The sequence below is a fragment of the Ctenocephalides felis genome, unplaced genomic scaffold (genome assembly GCF_003426905.1).
Source record: "Ctenocephalides felis isolate EL2017-DRISC unplaced genomic scaffold, ASM342690v1 CF-g0.4_SCAFFOLD_01062, whole genome shotgun sequence".
In the NCBI taxonomy this organism is placed as follows: Eukaryota; Metazoa; Arthropoda; class Insecta; order Siphonaptera; family Pulicidae; genus Ctenocephalides; species Ctenocephalides felis.
This window is the reverse complement of record NW_020537216.1, coordinates 26,127-47,492: the sequence shown is the minus strand read 5'-3', so window position 1 is coordinate 47,492 and position 21,366 is coordinate 26,127. Positions and strand designations below refer to the sequence as shown.

The 21,366-nt window shown below is 28.7% G+C and overlaps 2 protein-coding genes and 2 pseudogenes across 2 annotated transcripts; 1 reads left to right on the top strand and 3 right to left on the bottom strand.

Annotated features, from left to right (window-relative positions):
• Positions 1–149: 149 nt before the first annotated feature.
• On the bottom strand, positions 150–1,301 carry LOC113365501 (peptidyl-prolyl cis-trans isomerase-like 3). The gene is made up of 4 exons (XM_026607045.1): positions 1,201–1,301; positions 488–724; positions 304–422; positions 150–219 (listed from the first exon to the last, which is right to left on the bottom strand). The coding sequence occupies exons 1-4, from the start codon at positions 1,201–1,203 to the stop codon at positions 156–158; spliced, it is 423 nt and encodes a 140-aa protein (XP_026462830.1). The 5' UTR covers positions 1,204–1,301; the 3' UTR covers positions 150–155.
• Positions 1,302–1,482: 181 nt separating this feature from the next.
• On the top strand, positions 1,483–2,634 carry LOC113365497 (annotated as a pseudogene).
• Positions 2,634–5,084, bottom strand: LOC113365496 (AP-3 complex subunit mu-1-like). Its single transcript, XM_026607042.1, has 8 exons — positions 4,914–5,084; positions 4,762–4,849; positions 3,986–4,311; positions 3,758–3,917; positions 3,578–3,691; positions 3,256–3,442; positions 3,024–3,175; positions 2,634–2,941 (listed from the first exon to the last, which is right to left on the bottom strand). Exons 1-8 carry the CDS (start codon positions 4,946–4,948, stop codon positions 2,756–2,758), a joined length of 1,248 nt encoding a protein of 415 aa, XP_026462827.1. The 5' UTR covers positions 4,949–5,084; the 3' UTR covers positions 2,634–2,755.
• A 1,666-nt stretch (positions 5,085–6,750) lies between these two features.
• LOC113365502 lies at positions 6,751–16,698 on the bottom strand (annotated as a pseudogene).
• Between the last annotated feature and the right edge of the window lie 4,668 nt (positions 16,699–21,366).

Here is a 21,366-nt window from a genome sequence, read left to right as displayed (position 1 = left end):
ATATATTTCTTCTTATAAAATTACTTACCATTAAAAAATTCTTATAAAATAGTAAAATATGCAAATTATTATTTTATATGATAATTACCAAAATCTATTTTGCTAAAGGATTTGCATGTATTGTTATACTTGAAATTCTAACTTCTGTTGTTGGTTTATAGTTTTGGGATTGACAGGAATTTTTCTAATTCATCTAAAGTATCAAAACCGTCTATCACTCTGAAAAAATATAAAACCAATATAGTTTAATAAAATTGTATGGTTGTATATAATATTACACACATGTATTTTGGGGAAGCTTACTTTGCAAAAACTGTATATTTTAAATCTAGGCTGGGTTGCTCAGAATAAGTTATGAAAAACTGGCTACTATTAGTATTTGGTCCATTATTCGCCATTGATATCATGCCTCTCTCATTATGCTAAAAATAAAATATGTTTATTCATGAGAAAAGAGAATATTATGTAAAACAATCTTTTTTCTAACCTTCAGATTTTCTTTAAATTCATCTTTGAATTTTTTATTCCAAATGCTGGTACCGCCTTTACCAGTACCAGTAGGATCGCCAGTTTGTACTATGAAACCTTTTATATTTCGATGAAATAAACAACCATTGTAATAATCACTAGCACATAATGCTAAAAAGTTTTCAGCAGCTAAAGGACAATCTTCACAAAACACTTCTACTTTCATATCACCAACATCTGTGTGAATCGTCACTGACTAAAAAATAATTGAAAAAGATACTTTTTAACACTTGTCTATGCATATAGTTAAAAGTAATAAATGAAAAATAGTCGTTTTATAAATATTGCAAGTTAAATTAAAGTTGCAATTTACTGAAGAAGCACAGCAGATATGGATAATAGATATGGAAAAAGATATTCAATGTAAAAAATCAGCAATCAAACAGTTCTGAATATTCATGTTAGAAATCGCATAAAGTGGATTGCATTTAGGTTTCTGTCTGTTGTAATAGAATTTAAAGGTGACAGTTGAAACTAACTATTACATTCAGGCTTAATTTTATAACATGTGGATAAAAACTATATACAGAAAATATAATTTCATATTAAATTTAATTTATATACAAAAATGTTGTTATTAAATATATCAGATGAAGCTAAAATTATTGTGTGTAAGTAATATTAATACATTATATTATATTTAATTAATAATTTATATTTAAAATAACTCACCATTTTAGAATATAAAATTATCTATTGGTTTATAATTACTCAGTTGTATAACTAAACAAAACCGTCGAAATATATTAAATGTTAGTGTAAAATATTTTTATGTTGAAGACAAAAATTTTAAAATGTAAGGTTAATTTTTATATCAAATGTCAAACGAAAGTTTTTCATATGCGCGTTGTGGTCATACTGTATGTGGCAACAATACGTGACATAAACGCACGTTTTCTTTAAGGTGGAAATGTATTAAATATAAGGTTAAGTTTAGCATTTATATTTTATTAATAAAGTAAACTTTATAATAAAATTTATTTAAATTTCTAAATTATGCAACTCAAAATGAATAAAACTAATTTTAATATAAATAAAATTAAACAAATTTTGCTTGATGAGAACTCATTTATCACAAATGTATTTTCTAAAGTTGATCTTCCAAGTCAAAACAGAGGTATGTAAAGAGACCATTTATAAAAAGAAATATAATTAAATAATTAATATAACCATGTTTATTTAGATGACGATGAAATTCCCGCTGAATCAAAAGTCGGAAAAAATAAACTTTTAAAAGCCACATCTTCAAAAGGACTTAAAGCATCTCGAGCAAAAAGTTTGGAAGAGTTGCAAGCACGTTTAGAGAGTTTAAAAAAAAGAAAACATTCACATATAAAGATAAATTATCCAAAAGGCGTTACGAACACATATAAAGAAAAAGATTAAAAAAGGAGAAAGATTGAATACTAAAACAGTAAAAGTACCTAAAGCAGGAGAAAGTGAAGTTAAATCAGAAGAAAATGATGACACTGAAAAGAATATTAAGCCATCGAAACCTGTATTTAATAGTCAAGGCAAAATGGTCTTTTCAAATTTGACTTTTCGGATGCAAATAATAAGAAATTCAGTAAGTATTTAAAAACAACACTAATTTTAACTGAGTAAAATTGTCTTCAAATTGTATTGTACAGTAATAATGTTCATTCATATTCTATGACCAGTTTTTGTCATAAATTAAGAATTATTTATGAAATTTTACTATATTTGTGTATTTCTAATTTGACTGTGCCCATTTTAGAAAAGAAGGCTGAGAATGACCCGCAGAAGATACTTGAAAAATTAAATAAAAATAAAGAAAAACTAGAAGAATTGAAGTCTCAAGGAGATGTTGAAAAAGCGCAAGAATTAAAAGAAAAATTAGCCTGGAAAGCTGCATTAGCTAAAGCAGATGGACAAAAAGTAAGGGACGACCCTGACTTATTGAAAAAATCAGTTAAAAAACAAGAACAAATTAAAAGATCCAGTGCCAAAAAATGGCAAGCTAGGAAAGAAGGAGTTAAAAAGGCACAGGAAGAGAGACAAAAGAAACGAGAAGCAAATATAAATAAAAGAAAAGATGATAAGAAAAATAAAATTAAAAAAGGCAGTTAAAAGAGGCAGAGTAATACCAGGTTTTTAATTCTTAGATATTTGTGTTTAAATTTATTTAGGTTTAAATAAAATTCATATAAAAATCATTATGAGCTCACACTGAATATATTTGTATATATATATATGGATATTTATTTCACATTCTTATTTGAAATTTGCCACCTTTTGTTACATATTTGACCCCTTTAAATGGTTTATACTTTTCCCCATACATGTCCAACCTATTAACTTTAAGACCAGATACAGCGAGCTGACTAATAGTAAAATGAACATTTATGGAAGGATTTGATTCCACTGTACTGGCACCACTTGTAACTGATACCTATAACATATTTTTTGGTAATGTAGTTATTAAAATGTAAATTCAAATTGTTTAATAAAATATAAATTGAAATTTAGCTTACTGTTCCTCTGATATTTGGCAGTTTTGTTACATCAATACGACCAACTTCCCAATGTAATATTTTAGTTACAGGGTCAAATGAGTATTTTCCTTGATTTGCTACCAATGAGCAATTCAAAACGTATTTTGGTAAACAAACTTCTAAACGCACACCTAAATTCGGAATTTAGAAAGTTAAAGGTAAAAAGAAACAAATTCAATTACTGATTTCAAAATTGGATAAGAAAATTTACCTTCCACAGTTCTACCTAACGTTTGCTTTGGACCAACTGTAATATCTAAACGGCCTTGCTCATTGGGTTTAAAGGTGAGGTGGTGTCTTACATATATTGGAATAGCTACAACACTTTGCATGCCTATATGATATGATAATAATCTAAAGTTACCATCTGGTGGAATGAATGACAAAATTCTTTCACTCTGAAAAAAATTAAGTATACTTAATTAGGAATGCCCTTCAGACATTATACCAAAAATATTATTTGTTTTACTAATGCATAGAATGCTTATCTAATTCTTGAAAGTGAAATAATATTGTATCCAAAATAAACAAACCTCCCATCTCTTGAATCTAACACAAGGGTGGAATGACACATCATCAAACAATCTTGGATTCATGAATGAAAGTGTTAAATCTGGCATACCGCTCAGCTTAATGCAACAATCAATCTATAAATATACAACATAGTATAAAAATATAGAATTGATTTATTGATATAAACATAACTTTCATACATATCCTTGAATTTCTGCAAATACCGTAGCACCCGATTTATCAATTATTGCATCAACTTCCTCTACAACATCAAAATATGCCTCATTATTGGTATATTTAACACCTGTTCGTCGCCAGGGAACATTTGAAAGCTGACCACTTGGAAGTGTGCCACTAACACTTGAACAAAAATTATTTTATGCCAACTTGGTCAAAATTTCAATCTTTTTGTAAAACAAGGTACTCACTTTGATTTCCCGGTAACCGTATTTGCAATTGTTCGTAATATGTTTGGAGGTTTTATAAGTTCTTTCAATATGTTACTTTCTGTTGCTAATGGAAAGCCATTGTCTAACATTTCATCGAGCAATTCATAAACAACAACATAGTTTTCTTTTATTATGGTCTCTGTGCATTCAGAAAAATAATCCACAAATGTATCAATTACTCTGTGTAAAAACTCTATTACAAATAAAGGTGCCACTTCTTGTTTGCAAGCTGCTACGAGGCTTATTCCATCACGTTGAACAGATACTAAATAATGATGTGGTGTGGGAATAACAGGCGGTACATCCTAAAGTGATTAATTTATCATTAATAACTATTTACTCTTTGTTCTAACACAAATCAAGAGAGATATAGAATTTGATTGAATAAAAACATTTTCAGTTTTTACATTTAGCCTCTTTAATTTAAATGTATTTTTTTATCTATCGTTTTTGTTATTAAAAAGCTATAAACATAAAATATACTTCTAGCATATAAATTAAATGATGAAACATTTAAACAGTCTTTCCAGCTTTTATAAAGCTGATGATCTTAAATAGTACTGTACAAAAATAGAAAATTGAATTACTAAATACTTTGTAATTCAACGTTCTTAGTAGATTAATTTTAATATTATAAAATTTTAATAGAATATTATTTGTATAAAAAAGTTTTTGTTAAGCAGTATTAAAATAATAGAAAAAAGTTTGCTACAATATTTGATTGATCATGTATATAAATAATTTCATTGACATACGTTTGGCGTTGCCCTTTGTGCATCAAGAAAATAATCGCAAACTGAACGTGAAACAACACTTCTCCAATGTTTCTCCAGGAAGACATCACTAAAATTTTGGCACAATTAAATAACTTTTAGACACAAATAAAAATATCAGAATTAAAAATTACCCAGAGTTATTTATTATAAACAAGCTATGTATCATTATATCGCTAAGTGCAAACACGAGTTAAGTGTTTTTCTGTGAAGACGTTTATGATATTTTTCTTTTATTGTTATGCTGAAATATTTGTTGATGATCATTTATCATATTAATTTAAACAAAAATAATAATGTTTGGCATGACATGTTTCAACCACGTTTGCTAAAACTTTCATTTGACAGCTAAAAATGGTAGCTGGTGACAGCTGTCACCTGTCATTGTCAAATTTATTATAATCAATAAATGGATTAGAAACAAAAGCCAAAACGGAGTTATAGTTCATATATTAATATATTATATATGTACTTTTATGTCGTGGCTATCTTATTTAGCTATTATATTTATTAGAAAATTGTGTACTTTTGGTAACTCTTTTATTATCAAGATTTTATCTATTTAGAACCATATATGAACTCATAGATAAAAATAAGTATAAACTAATATGTATGAACTAATACTGAATAGAGCATTAGGGATCGTCACATCGTTTTTAAGAAATATGAAATAAATTATATCGGTTGAATACTTAAATTTCTCATTTTCAAAATCATTCACCGGGTTGCTGCCACAACACGCAATTTACTGATTTGTCAATAAGATTTAAATATAAATAAAAATAAGCCGAAATAGTTGCTCATTATAAAAACCATATACTTAATATACCATATAATGATTTGATTACTGAGTCAGTATTATCTACTTCTTCAAATAGTTCTATTAATTCGTCTTTTAATTTATCTTAATTTTACTAATTTTTTTTCTTCTGAATCCATCTCTTCTGCTAATGCTATTGCATATTCTTCCAATTCTGTCAAAAATTTTACTTGATACTGGGCTTTTTTCGTACATCTTTAATAGTTAGATTATATATATTATATGTATTCAAGTATAATTATATATTACAATTTACAAACAGGCATACTACCTCTGAGCTACGTCCACCACTTTCACTATTTTCAACTATACTTTTTTTTCTAAGTGAATATTTTTATACCAGATATGTAGTAACCATACAACAAATTTTAATGACAGCGGATAGGAATGCTAAAAAGCAGGATAATATAAAAACAATGAACTGATTTAACTGAATATATTATAACATTTTATCACCAAAAAATTAAGTTTTTACAATTGTTCCGTAGCGGTAAGCCACAGCTACAAAACACTTTAAAGTTAACAATTGTTAACTATGTGGACATGCACAGAATGTACAAATGGATACAAAATATTATACAAACTTACAAAACTAAATGTAGAGTACTAGATAATGTGGATACTAGATATTACCCATATATTATCATTCAAACACCAAGTTTTACCACCACAAACAATAATTCACTATGTAATTAATAAATAATAAGTAAAAAATGAATTATATTTTTATGGCCTATTGTTATCTATTCAAGGTCTTATTTACATTTAAGTACAAATAATATTGTGTTGTTAAGAAATATGAAATTGTCTTGTACTTTCAGATGTTAAAATATTTCAATATTAAAAATATTTAGTATCAAATATCAAATAAGAAAATTGTAAAATTGATAAATGTATGTACAAAGTTGCTCTACTTAAATTATTACATGTGGAAACTATTTCATTTAAGATTAAAAAGTTAAATGATTGATAAGCGATTCCTAAAATGAATCACTAAAATATTACGTCTTTTTGAAATTTCTGCCCAATCTACTTTTCATACGAAGTTTTCTGTTTGTAGCAGAACTGGATTTGATTTCATTATCAACTGGTTTATGAATTAGATGAACAATATTCCAAACATGTCTGCATCTTTTTGATTACCTAACAGTTCAACACAGTTCATCCTAAACAAAATTCACATATGTATTGTTAATTCATAAAATATAAAAAAAATATGTATCAAAGTTTTTCATTTAAATAATTATTTTCCAGGACATAATTTGTAATAAGGAACTTAAGCTTGAATATTGAATACACTAACAAAGATTGTAAAATCAGAAAATTATTACTAATTTGCGAAGATAAAACTCAAAAATTTTGGTTGCAGATATAGGAAGATAAAAATAATAACTAGTTGGTTTTGATATTTAGCCTTGAGGCAAATTACATGAACTTCCCGATATGTGTAAATAATCGACTTGATCAAAAAAATGTGTAAATAATATACTTCATCAATCCTACTTTTTAAAAAAAAAAACGATAATAATTTTAGCAAAGTTTGACGAATTTTTAAAATTAAACTACTTGTCGTAATGCTGTAATATTACAGTAAGTTCTATAAGACCATGATGTATATCGCCAAAAAAGTTCCATGAAAAAAGACTTAAATTTTTTTTTAACAGTTAATTACAAGAAAACGGCTCGGTAGATTTTTACCTAAAATTAATCAGCATCATTCCCAAATGATATCTTTCGAACAGTTTTTGATTTTTCAAAATCGGTTGGTAGGATGAGCTTAAATGTGGACGAAAATTTAACACTTTTTTTCAACAGTTAATTACAAGAAAACGGCTCGGTAGATTTTCACCTAAAATTAATCAGCATCATTCCCAAATGATATCTTTCGAACAGTTTTTGATTTTTCAAAATCGGTTCGGTAGGATGAGCTTAAATGTGGACGAAAATTTAACACATTTTTTCAACATTTAATTACAAGAAAACGGCTCGGTAGATTTTCACCTAAAACTAATCAGCATCATTCCCAAATGATATCTTTCGAACAGTTTTTGATTTTTCAAAATCGGTTCGGTAGGATGAGCTTAAATGTGGACGAAAATTTAACACTTTTTTTCAACAGTTAATTACAAGAAAACGGCTCGGTAGATTTTCACCTAAAACTAATCAGCATCATTCCCAAATGATATCTTTCGAACAGTTTTTGATTTTTCAAAATCGGTTGGGTAGGATGAGCTTGAATGTGGACGAAAATTTAACACTTTTTTTCAACAGTTAATTACAAGAAAACGGCTCGGTAGATTTTCACCTAAAACTAATCAGCATCATTCCCAAATGATATCTTTCGAACAGTTTTTGATTTTTCAAAATCGGTTCGGTAGGATGAGCTTAAATGTGGACGAAAATTTAACACTTTTTTTCAACAGTTAATTACAAGAAAACGGCTCGGTAGATTTTCACCTAAAACTAATCAGCATCATTCCCAAATGATATCTTTCGAACAGTTTTTGATTTTTCAAAATCGGTTCGGTAGGATGAGCTTAAATGTGGACGAAAATTTAACACTTTTTTCAACATTTAATTACAAGGAAACGGCTCGGTAGATTTTCACCTAAAATTAATCAGCATCATTCCCAAATGATATCTTTCGAACAGTTTTTGATTTTTCAAAATCGGTTGGGTAGGATGAGCTTGAATGTGGACGAAAATTTAACACTTTTTTTCAACAGTTAATTACAAGAAAACGGCTCGGTAGATTTTCACCTAAAACTAATCAGCATCATTCCCAAATGATATCTTTCGAACAGTTTTTGATTTTTCAAAATCGGTTCGGTAGGATGAGCTTAAATGTGGACGAAAATTTAACACTTTTTTTCAACAGTTAATTACAAGAAAACGGCTCGGTAGATTTTCACCTAAAACTAATCAGCATCATTCCCAAATGATATCTTTCGAACAGTTTTTGATTTTTCAAAATCGGTTCGGTAGGATGAGCTTAAATGTGGACGAAAATTTAACACTTTTTTTCAACAGTTAATTACAAGAAAACGGCTCGGTAGATTTTCACCTAAAACTAATCAGCATCATTCCCAAATGATATCTTTCGAACAGTTTTTGATTTTTCAAAATCGGTTCGGTAGGATGAGCTTAAATGTGACGAAAATTTAACACTTTTTTTCAACAGTTAATTACAAGAAAACGGCTCGGTAGATTTTCACCTAAAATTAATCAGCATCATTTCCAAATGATATCTTTCGAACAGTTTTTGATTTTTCAAAATCGGTTCGGTAGGATGAGCTTAAATGTGGACGAAAAGTTCAACACTTTTTTTCAAATTACAAAGAAACGGCTTGGCAGATCGTCACACAAAACTGACAACGATAGTCCTCACCGAAATACATCAAATGGCTTTTAAATTTCTAAAATCGGTTCAGGCGTTTTTGAGAAAACGTCGATCAAAAGTCTAATTTTGACAAATGCCAAAAAGACCATACTGATTTTTGCAAACTTTGACGAATTTTTAAAGCTGAACCAGTTGTCGTAGGGCCGTAATATTTTAGTATGATCTAGAAGACTATGGTATCTACCGTCAAAAAAATAATCATAAAAATCGTCGAATTTTTTTTTTTTAAAACTTTATTACAAGAAAACGGCCCGGCCGATCTCTACCAAAAACTAATCAGCACGATTCCCAAACAATATCTTTCGAACGGTTTTTGAATTTTCAAAATCGATTCATAACTGCGGGCTAAAACGTGGACGAAAGAGTTTTCACTTCTTGCTATTACGAAGAAACGGTTTGGCCGATCGTCGCACAAAACTGACAAACAATAGTCCTCATCGAGATACATCGAATGGCTTTTAAATTTTTGAAATCGGTCCAGCCGTTTTTGAGGAAACGGCGATTTACGGCAAAAAATCTGTTGGTGCACACGCACACACACACACACACAACACACACACACACACACACACACACACATACTTTTTCCAAATTTGGTCTCATTCGATTCAGAATGGCTTGAAACGTCGAGAAAACATAAAATTAGCGAATCGGATTTTTTGATGAAAACATAAACTTCTCTTCGGGAAGTTAAAAAATTTAAAAAACTTGTATTTTTATTAGATATCATTTGTATCTTCAGCTTACCTTGGTCATTCTTATTAATTGATCAAGTGATCCGCCGCAATTCATAACTCTACCAATATTTTTGCTATTAATTCCAGGCAGTTTCATAAGAAAATCATAAATTCCCGTATTGTAATGGTCCGTTGCATATTCAATGTCAACAGTGTCGGCATCAGTGCCCAAAATTGCAGCTTGCTTAGAATCGGGTTGCTCTTTATCATGCTTTATAAAGATAAATTGTTGGTAATGAAATGAAAAATAAAATGTTGATAGCGGAGTGAATGTGTAGAACATTTCCAAATAATGCTATCAATTGCATGCATATTAGCAAAATATCATTAAATAATAAATCTAGTTAATATCATAATTTCAATTACACATATACCTTCAATTCTTCAAATAATTGAGCGGTGGCATATGGACCAGGAGACCATATTATCCTCAATTTTGGAAAATGTATTGTCAGCAACTGCAATTTCTGCATTGTGCCTATACCTGCCTTGTCATTAGAAACTAAATGATGTCCCTGATGCAAAAAAAGAACATTGTAAATTTAATTCAAGACAATAGTATGGTTTCAATTACGACTAACTTGTAAATTAAAGGTCCATTCTGATCAAACTCGATGAGGAGCATAGGTTTACTATAATATCTACTCATTTGAATGCATTGATTATAGAGCCTTCCTGAATTGAGAGATCCAATCAAATCAGATACTGATTTTCTTTCCACACATATTTCTGGGGTTAGAATGTAATCACCCACCTACAACCAAAAATGAAAATGAAAGAACCTTGAATGAATGCGACTCGACACTTACATAATATTTTTTATTATTTTTATAGAACAATATATTGTGTCACAATTGGAAATATGATTTCTAAATACATCATTCAAAATACAATTGCTAAATTAATGATTAGAATAAGATAAAAAATTAAAAAGTTGAAAGTTTTACAAAAAAATAGTTTTCTTTTTTTACCTTTTGCATTAAAACATAATTGATTTTCTTTTTATATGCTAATATAAAAAAAAAAATCTGGAAGTAAATGGAATTATTGCCATAATATGTAAATTTTTACCGTAATTGTAACTGGTTCTATATGAATGCCACGCATATGAATTAAACCAGGCAAATCAGATCTGAACTCACGCATGTCTACAATTATTTTTGGTTTGACTTCGGGCTTTTCTGGTTCTTCTTGTCCACCTATGAATAATATTTATTTTTATAAATTGTGCACAAAAAAAAAATCACGATGTAATGAACTCTTTCCACTCATATGACAATACATATTACTTTTGCAATGTACTAGTGGAAAGTGTTAAATTAACATGAATTTACAAATATCATGATTTTATATAATATAAGTAATTATAGATTTATCTGCAGCAAATTAATCAATGTACATAATTCATATATAAATGTACTCGATAACATTAATAAAATTTTAAAGTTTTGTAGAATAAACGAAGCAAACATATTGTTATATAATAACATAATAAAATTAGTAATTAGTTACATGGCAAATAAAAATACCTGCTTGTCGTGTGCTTTTTTGGGGACTTTTAGCCGTTATTTTTTTAAGTAAATAATTTCCTTCACTTTTTCCATCTTGATATTCTGGAACCACCATGTTCTAAAAGAGTAATGAATCTTAGAAATAAATTTCATTTTCCTTTCAATTACTCACAAAATCTATTGAAAATATTAGTCAATCAAGTTAGGAAGATTTCAAAAAAGATGTACATACACATATAAAAATGCCCAATTATTAGACTTTGTTAACACAAACACAACATATAAACATGTTATGCATAATAAGATATTTTACTCTTTTAATCTTACAAACTTAAAAATATTATCACTTACTTTTTTCGTTTCTATTATAAAATCAAAGGCCCTTTTTTCGCGACGTAAATTTGTTAAGTAAGATTGTTCTTCTACAGTACCATTATGAATCAAAAAAAATAATTTAGTTCTTTCTTGTGACGGTCTTCCCAATCTTGCTTCGTAAGTCTAAAATAGTATTTAATTTTGATGTTTAATTATAATGATTTTGTAATCTTTTTTAAATGTATTATTTGACATTGATTTGAATTACCTCAATCTGCCTAACTGCAGAAATATTATTTTCATACATAATAATATAATGTGGTTGCATTTGAAATAACAATTTAGTCAGATCCATATTTCCATCTATAGACCTGCATGAAAATATGCAAATCATAGGCTTATCTTCTGATATGCGTGTCATATCCATATTCTCCATCTAATATAAAAATAAAAATTTTAATAAGAAATTTAAAAATATAAACATAGATTCAAGTATAAATGGTAAGGTTATATCTAAATAAAAGCATTCACTCACTTCATCAAAATCTTCATATAACTGTGTACTATTCTTCAAAATATCAGACCCACACAAATCTTGCATGTATGTGAGTAGATAGCAAGATTTATTTATATCTTCTTTAAAAGCATTATCCTCAGTTTCCAAGACTTTATTTAAATCAACTTCATTTTGTGCTTGCTCAATATTTTCGTCTAGTTTTATATTTGCAGAATCTGAGATTTGAGATGATTTTTGTTAACAAATAGTTCATTTATGTTATCAATTTAATTTACATTTAATCTGCGTTAATTTAATCAAACTATCTGTAGAAACAAGTACCTGCACAAAGATTTCTCAATAAAACGTTTCCTTTAGATGGTTTCCCATCAGACTTAGAAGATATTGTAGAAGTAGCTTTCGAACGTGTTCTAACATTATCTGTTTCATCTGTTGTGTTAGCTTGTGAATTTCCTGTAATTTTGAAGTATGATGAAACTGCTTTTACATCGAAATTTGAAAATTGCTTGGAAACTTTAGATAAATCTATTTCTTCCTTCAATGCATTTTCAAATAAATATTTTTCTGGGCCAAGTTTCAGAACATTTTGAAGTTGCGCACATGTACGTTGGCTATTGCACAAAATCAATATTTTTTGTGATGTATTACTGCTTTTTGATTGATGTTCACCTATATGGGCAGGAATTTCAACTCGAAGAATTTCTAATAGAAATTTCCATTTTGGACAAAATTCTGGATCAAATTCTGAAAGTAAAATTCAATTTATCAAAATTTACTTATTATTTTGTTTTTTGAAGTCGTCTTATTGTGAAAACTGGATAGTAACCTTGTTTATCATTAAAAACCCTTTGTTTTGTTAAATCAAACATGGTTTCAGCAGAATCTAATAAAATCCAACTCAAATTCTTTCTGGCATATTCCGCTGTTCGATATTGTCTCATTTTAGCATAGAATGAAACTGCATCGGAATACATCATATCCCTTAAATTATAATAATTATTGCACTTTATTAGTAAAATGAATAATTATTATCACTATAATTTTTAAATCAATCTTACGATTTTAGATATGTAAAGATTTAGAAGAACTTAAACAATATTGATGCTTCAAAGTTATTGCATATTATTAACATGCAATAATTCAATTAATTAAAAAAGTTTTATGTAGTATGCAGTGTAATTATTTTGGTATCTTGATTTTTTCGAATTAATTTATTATAAAATTTGGATAATAAATTGATCAACAAGTTGACAAACAAATTAATTAATATTTGTTATTTTTTTACATACACCATAAGGCTTCTGAGAACTTGCAAATCCTGCAGTAACTGTTTTGTAGTAGTTTTAAGTTGATGCCATTTACATTCCAGTTGCGTTTGCAAAATCTTTTGAAACTGCTTTACTAAACAGTTTTCAACTGTTATTTCCTAAAAAACAAGTACATATAAAAAGTGAATGCGGAAAAATATTGAATTTATATTATGTGAAAAATGTATTAATGCTTACATGAAGTTCAATATTTTTTTCTTTATTCTTAAATTCCCTGCAAGTAAAATTCATAAGGTCTAAGAGACAGGTCTGTAACCTAACCATTTTGTCCGTCATCGGAATATGAAGTTCAATAACAATAGGTTCAAATTGTTTCAGGCAGTTAGTCACAGAAATATGAAATCTCGGCCATATTTGCAACTCTTTTACAAAAAGAGATTTCATAACGTTTTCTACATTTCCATACCCGAATGTGAATGATTCAACATTATTAGAGAAAGCTTTAATAAATCCAGTCTGGAAAATTAAATATTGTTTGAATTACTAATTATGGGTTGAGAAAAATATAATTAACTTAATATACTTTGCAATGGTATTGAAAAATATGGATTTTTTGATAGGTTAATAGTATTCATGTTTATTATTAAAATAAATCATTAACACAAAAAGCTTCCCAATAATTGATACAAATAATCTACTTTAATAACTTTTTGTATTTGTTTCATAGCTTAGATCAACTTAGATTTTAAAAGAAAAAACTAACTATAGTATTAGCTTACTTTAAGTGATACACAAAGAATAAACACCTATATAAACTATAGCAATGTTACCTTATTGTTTTGCCTGTATAGTCTCAAAGCAAATGCTTCTTGGCATGACTCAATTACACTATGAGCATGTAAAACAATTATTCCTGTTATATATGATATTGGTACACGTTCCTTTAACAAATCAACTATTAAAATTCTAGTAGAAACAAAATGAATACCACCTTTAAATAATTAGATTCCCTAAAATAGAGCATTTTATTTAAAATCATTTACATATTTAATCTTCATAATGTTAAAAAAATCAAAATGTGTTTTTTGTTGCTAATATAAAATATGAGTTGATTAAAAAAAATTCCAATATGTTTCAAATAATACATTATGTGGGAAAACAAACTTAATACCATTCATAGTTTTATAATGCAACAACCCTTAAAATAATATACCTCTCTTGAGCGGTAGTTGCTGCTACATGGGTATGTTCACTATTGAGGAAACTGATAAAGTATTGTTCCTCAAAACTGGATGCATTAATAACAATAATAAGATTAGCTGGATCTAAATATACCTTCATTAAATTTTGTACAATAACATTACAACTCAAGCCCCTAAAAATATAATAAACTGGTATATTGTTGAATTTAAATTTATTAGAAATAAATCGGTCATGGGATATGAATGTATCTAGTATGAACTAGTATATAAAATTAAATAACAATAATTAATAATCAATCAATTCAATCATTTTCAATAAAATTTGATGCGATATGCAATATCCAGTGATAAGAAAGAAAATCTTAGTCTTACCATATAATTTATAAATTTATTTAAAATTAAACTAAATAATGAAGAAAATAGTATATACTTTAAATTTCTAAATATAATGGCTTATTATCACATTTTTATAAAAATTCACTTAAATCACAATTTATCATTGTTCAAATTAATATCATAGTATCATTTTCAACCTTAATTTATATATAATTGTGTATTCGCCTTACCTAGCAGCAACAACAAGGCCATCTGCATGAATAACATCTAAAAATATTTCCTTTTCATAGTCAAGCATTCCCAAATTTGGGTATACCTTTGACTCCACTTCTGGTGGATCATCAGAATCTGAAGACTCCATAATAAATCCTTCACAGCTTAATTAAATTAATATTAAAAATGTCTCGAGAAAGGCATCTATCACAAAACTTGTGCTTAGTATAGACTGAACAATTATTTTCAGTATTGGTGAATTATTTCTGTTCCTACTATTTTCTATATCTAAATTTATCCTGTTTTCTTTAGCATATTCATGATCTTGTTGTAATAACTCAAAATTCACGTATTCTGCAAAATGTGAAAAAGAATAATATAAAAACAATCAAGAAATAAAATTGATATGTGAAACATTTGATAACATTGTAATTTCTATGATTTTTTTTAAAATAAATATATTTTATATTTACTTAAACAGTATTTGAGACCAAAAAAAAATAATGAAATTATAATTGATCTATAAAAATCAAAAATCATATACATAATTTTGTTTTGTAAGTATACTGTTTAATAAATTAATTCAAGTTGAAAAATTACTTAAAAATTAGTAAATTAACAAATAAATTAACAAATAAATTAACAATAAAAAAATTGGTGTTAAAAAATAGGAAATTAATACATAAATTAATTATAAGTTAGCAGTACCATTAGTAATTAAAATACATACCACCATTTAATTTTAAATAATCTGATATTACATCAACTTCTGCAATGGGTTTGTAAATATCTAACTGACACAAATTCTTCTCAGAAGCAGAATAACCATAGACTCCAATGCTAATAGGCCGTTTAAAACTAAAACATTGTAATAAAATTATAATACAATTAATGTTCCCTACCCAAAAAAGGAAGATTATAACAATACTTTTAAGCATTAATTCTCTTCAATATATCTATGTAATGATAAATGAAAGACTGAAATTAATTCATGCATATCATATCTAGATTTCAAAATTTTCTATATGAAACAATATTCTTTTATTATCTCTGTACTCGAAGAGCATTTCTTTTTTAATTATGAAGAACTCGAATGAGTAATTTTTAAACTATACTCACGAGTGTGGTACTAAAACCTCATCAACTCCACAAGTTGCTGAATGCAAATCATATCTCAATGGATCTACCAACGGTTTCAGACCATTTTTTGATATATACAAATCACAATCTCCAGATCTATAGAAATGAGGTTAAATGATGTTGCAATAAGATTCTGAATTAAATATTTCACATTAAAATTAATTCCAACTTTAAACTAATGATGAACAAATAAAACTTGTGTCTAAAATGTTCTTTTTACAAAGAAGAAAAAGTTAGATAGCAATTTTTACAGTAAGACAATCTTATATAAAAAGTTAGGTTTTAATATTATGTCATTCAAAGGGATAAAAACACTCTTAATCAACTAACATACTACATTAGGCAAAAAAATTGTATTCGTAAGTGTAAATAAGTAGATCTTAAATTGAAACTTAATTTCTGGAATTGGTGGTCAACTATAATTGACATCAAAATATAGAATTAACTTACATTGAAAACAATTTATAAGAATCGTTCCTTGGTAGGACAAACTCCAATATGAGTAGTTTTTGCTGCCAATTTGATAAGTCACACTGTTCAACAGAGTAAAATGTTCATTTAAATTAACAGTTGAATCGAAGTTTATTATGTTTTTATATATTATCCCAAAGAATACGACCGCTATCTGCAATAAATTAGTGAATGACACAATTGTTATTTATAATAAACAATGACACTTGTATGGTATTTATGGGTACTTACTAATAATATAACATTACAACCGTCCATAACTCAATCATAACCAACAAATGAACGAATACATACCAATTCGTATTAATAATAAAAATAATAACATAAGACCATTGGTATAGTGTATAGTTTTAATGAATATGTTCAAAAATTATAAAGCAGTAACATTGTTCACATGTCAAAAATGACCCAGAATTGTCATAATACGAAAACGTCCCCAAAGATGGCACAGCGGTAAATTGGCAACACTGATGTGATCCGTTATAATCGTTTTTTTTAAATTGGCGACACTGATGTGATTCGATATAATCGTTTTTTTTTATAAATTGGCAACACTGATGTGATCCGATGTAATCGTTTTTTTTCTGTTTCGGAAATAATGGAGAGAAAAACTTTGGGACAAGTTAGCAATAAGCGTAGATAAAAAGAGTATATGGCCCGAGTAGATCGCTACTCGGGCCATATTTCGTTGCCACGTTTTTCCGACCAAATCTGTCAAGGATTCGCAACGTGGAGCGCTAATTCAGGGGGCCATAGGGGGCAATTAAAAATTTTGGTGATTTGAAAGTAATGTAGTATAGTAATGGTAAAACATTTGACAAAAAAATGCTTCTAGATTTAACCAAGGTGTCCCGGTTTGGCCGGAACAGTCCTAGTTTTTAACCTAGCTTTCCTTGTGCCGGAGATATGTTTTTTCTCTCGGGTTGACCTGACTTTTTAACTTCCCGAAGGAGAAGTTTATGTTTTCATCAAAAATCCGATTCGCTTTTTATGTTTTTCGACGTTTCAAGCCATTCTGAATCGAATGAGACCAAATTTGGAAAAAGTATGTGTGTGTGTGTGTGTGTGTGTGTGTGTGTGTGCGTGTGCACCAACAGATTTTTTGCGTAAATCGCCGTTTCCTCAAAACGGCTGGACCGATTTCAAAAAATTTAAAAGCCATTCGATGTATCTCGATGAGGACTATGTGTTGTCAGTTTTGTGCGACGATCGCCAAACCGTTTCTTCGTAAATAGCAGAGAAGTGAAAACTCTTTCGTCCACGTTTTAGCCCGCAGTTATGAATCGATTTTGAAAATTCAAAAACCGTTCGAAAGATATTGTTTGGGAATCGTGCTGATTAGTTTTGGTGTAGAGATCGGCCGGGCCGTTTTTGTAATAAAGTTTAAAAAAAAAAAATTCGACGATTTTTATGATTATTTTTTGACGGTAGATACCATAGTCTTCTAGATCATACTAAAATATTACGGCCCTACGACAACTGGTTCAGCTTTAAAATTCGTCAAAGTTTGCAAAAATCAGTATGGTCTTTTTGGCATTTGTCAAAATTAGACTTTGATCGACGTTTTCTCAAAAACGCCTGAACGATTTTAGAAATTTAAAAGCCATTTGATGTATTTCGGTGAGGACTATCGTTGTCAGTTTTGTGTGACGATATGCCAAGCCGTTTCTTTGTAATTTGAAAAAAAGTGTTGAACTTTTCGTCCACATTAAGCTCATCCTACCGAACCGATTTTGAAAAATCAAAAACTGTTCGAAAGATATCATTTGGAAATGATGCTGATTAATTTTAGGTGAAAATCTACCGAGCGTTTTTCTTGTAATTAACTGTTGAAAAAATGTGTTAAATTTTCGTCCACATTTAAGCTCATCCTACCGAACCGATTTTGAAAAATCAAAAAACTGTTCGAAAAGATATCATTTGGGATGATGCTGATTAGTTTTAGGTGAAAATCTACCGAGCCGTTTCTTGTAATTAACTGTTGAAAAAAAGTGTTAAATTTTCGTCCACATTAAGCTCATCCTACCGACACCGATTTTGAAAAATCAAAAACTGTTCGAAAGATATCATTTGGGAATGATGCTGATTAGTTTTAGGTGAAAATCTACCGAGCCGTTTTCTTGTAATTAACTGTTGAAAAAAAGTGTTAAATTTTCGTCCACATTTAAGCTCATCCTACCGAACCGATTTTGAAAAATCAAAACTGTTCGAAGATATCATTTGGGAATGATGCTGATTAGTTTTAGGTGAAAATCTACCGAGCCGTTTTCTTGTAATTAACTGTTGAAAAAAAGTGTTAAATTTTCGTCCACATTCAAGCTCATCCTACCCAACCGATTTGAAAAATCAAAAACTGTTCGAAAGATATCATTGGGAATGATGCTGATTAATTTTAGGTGAAAATCTACCGAGCCGTTTTCTTGTAATTAAATGTTGAAAAATGTGTTAAATTTTCGTCCACATTTAAGCTCATCCTACCGAACGATTTGAAAAATCAAAAACTGTTCGAAAGATATCATTGGGAATGATGCTGATTAGTTTTAGGTGAAAATCTACCGAGCGTTTTTCTTGTAATTAACTGTTGAAAAAAAAAAAGTGTAAATTTTCGTCCACATTTAAGCTCCTACCGACCGATTTTGAAAAATCAAAAACTGTTCGAAAATATCATTTGGGAATGATGCTGATTAGTTTTAGGTGAAAATCTACCGAGCCGTTTTCTTGTAATTAACTGTTGAAAAAAAGTGTTAAATTTTCGTCCACATTCAAGCTCATCCTACCCAACCGATTTTGAAAAATCAAAAACTGTTCGAAAGATATCATTTGGGAATGATGCTGATTAGTTTTAGGTGAAAATCTACCGAGCCGTTTTCTTGTAATTAACTGTTGAAAAAAAGTGTTAAATTTTCGTCCACATTTAAGCTCATCCTACCGAACCGATTTTGAAAAATCAAAAACTGTTCGAAAGATATCATTTGGGAATGATGCTGATTAGTTTTAGGTGAAAATCTACCGAGCCGTTTTCTTGTAATTAAATGTTGAAAAAATGTGTTAAATTTTCGTCCACATTCAAGCTCATCCTACCGAACCGATTTTAAAAAATCAAAAACTGTTCGAAAGATATCATTTGGGAATGATGCTGATTAATTTTAGGTGAAAATCTACCGAGCCGTTTTCTTGTAATTAACTGTTGAAAAAAAGTGTTAAATTTTCGTCCACATTTAAGCTCATCCTACCGAACCGATTTTGAAAAATCAAAAACTGTTCCAAAGATATCATTTGGGAATGATGCTGATTAATTTTAGGTGAAAATCTACCGAGCCGTTTTCTTGTAATTAAATGTTGAAAAAAAGTGTGAAATTTTCGTCCACATTTAAGCTCATCCTACCGAACCGATTTTGAAAATCAAAAACTGTTCGAAAGATATCATTTGGGAATGATGCTGATTAATTTTAGGTGAAAACTACCGAGCCGTTTTCTTGTAATTAAATGTTGAAAAAATGTGTGAAATTTTCGTCCCACATTTAAGCTCATCCTACCGACCGATTTTGAAAAATCAAAAACTGTTCGAAAGATATCATTTGGAATGATGCTGATTAATTTTAGGTGAAAATCTACCGAGCCGTTTTCTTGTAATTAATGTTGAAATAATGTGTTAAATTTTCGTCCACATTTAAGCTCATCCTACCGAACCGATTTTAAAAAATCAAAAACTGTTCGAAAGATATTAGTTAGGAATGGTACTGATTATTTTAGGTGAAAATCTACCGAGCCGTTTTCTTGTAATTAACTGTTGAAAAAAAGTGTTAAATTTTCGTCCACATTTAGCTCATCCTACCGAACCGATTTTGAAAAATCAAAAAACTGTTCGAAAAATATTAGTTAGGAATGGTACTGATTAATTTTAGGTGAAAATCTACCGAGCCGTTTTCTTGTAATTAACTGTTGAAAAAAGTGTTAAATTTTCGTCCACATTTAAGCTCATCCTACCGAACCGATTTTGAAAAATCAAAAACTGTTCGAAAGATATTAGTTAGGAATGGTACTGATTAATTTTAAGTGAAATCTACCGACCCGTTTTCTTGTAATTAGCTGTTGAAAAAAAAGTGTTAAATTTTCGTCCACATTTAAGCTCATCCTACCGAACCGATTTTGAAAAATCGAAAACTGTTCGAAAGATATTAGTTAGGAATGGTACTGATTAATTTTAGGTGAAAATCTACCGAGCCGTTTTCTTGTAATTAACTGTTGAAAAAAAGTGTTAAATTTTCGTCCACATTTAAGCTCATCCTACCGAACCGATTTTGAAAATCAAAAACATATGAAGCCTCTGCCTAGAAAATATACTTCGTCTCCAAGGTCGTGAAATGACCAAGAAATTCTTTACTTTAATCAAGTTATAATAATTATCATCGTTTTCTACAATTTGGAAAAATAATCGTATGCGTCGATACAATTTTGTCACAATGAGAACCACTTATGTATTCAGATTATTATATTAAAAATAATAAAAAAGAATAAAAAATATTTTTTTTTATAATCAATGATAGTGATAAATATAAATTTCTTAATAATTATAAAATAAAAAAATATTGTTAAAGGCAGATCAAGTTGCTTATTCTAAAATTGGATCGATTAAGTATATTATTTACACATTTCG

Excerpts from the sequence above, each read along its gene's own strand:
- LOC113365496 (XM_026607042.1), bottom strand. The coding sequence starts at position 4,948 with ATGATACATAGCTTGTTTATAATAAATAACTCTGG. Across the intron at positions 3,443-3,577 it reads TTAGATTCAAGAGATGGGAG|AGTGAAAGAATTTTGTCATT; the intron begins GTTTGTTTATTT and ends AATTTTTTTCAG. Across the intron at positions 2,942-3,023 it reads TGCCAAATATCAGAGGAACA|GTATCAGTTACAAGTGGTGC; the intron begins GTAAGCTAAATT and ends AATATGTTATAG.
- LOC113365501 (XM_026607045.1), bottom strand. Across the intron at positions 423-487 it reads AATTTAAAGAAAATCTGAAG|CATAATGAGAGAGGCATGAT; the intron begins GTTAGAAAAAAG and ends TTTTATTTTTAG. Across the intron at positions 220-303 it reads AAATATACAGTTTTTGCAAA|AGTGATAGACGGTTTTGATA; the intron begins GTAAGCTTCCCC and ends ATATTTTTTCAG.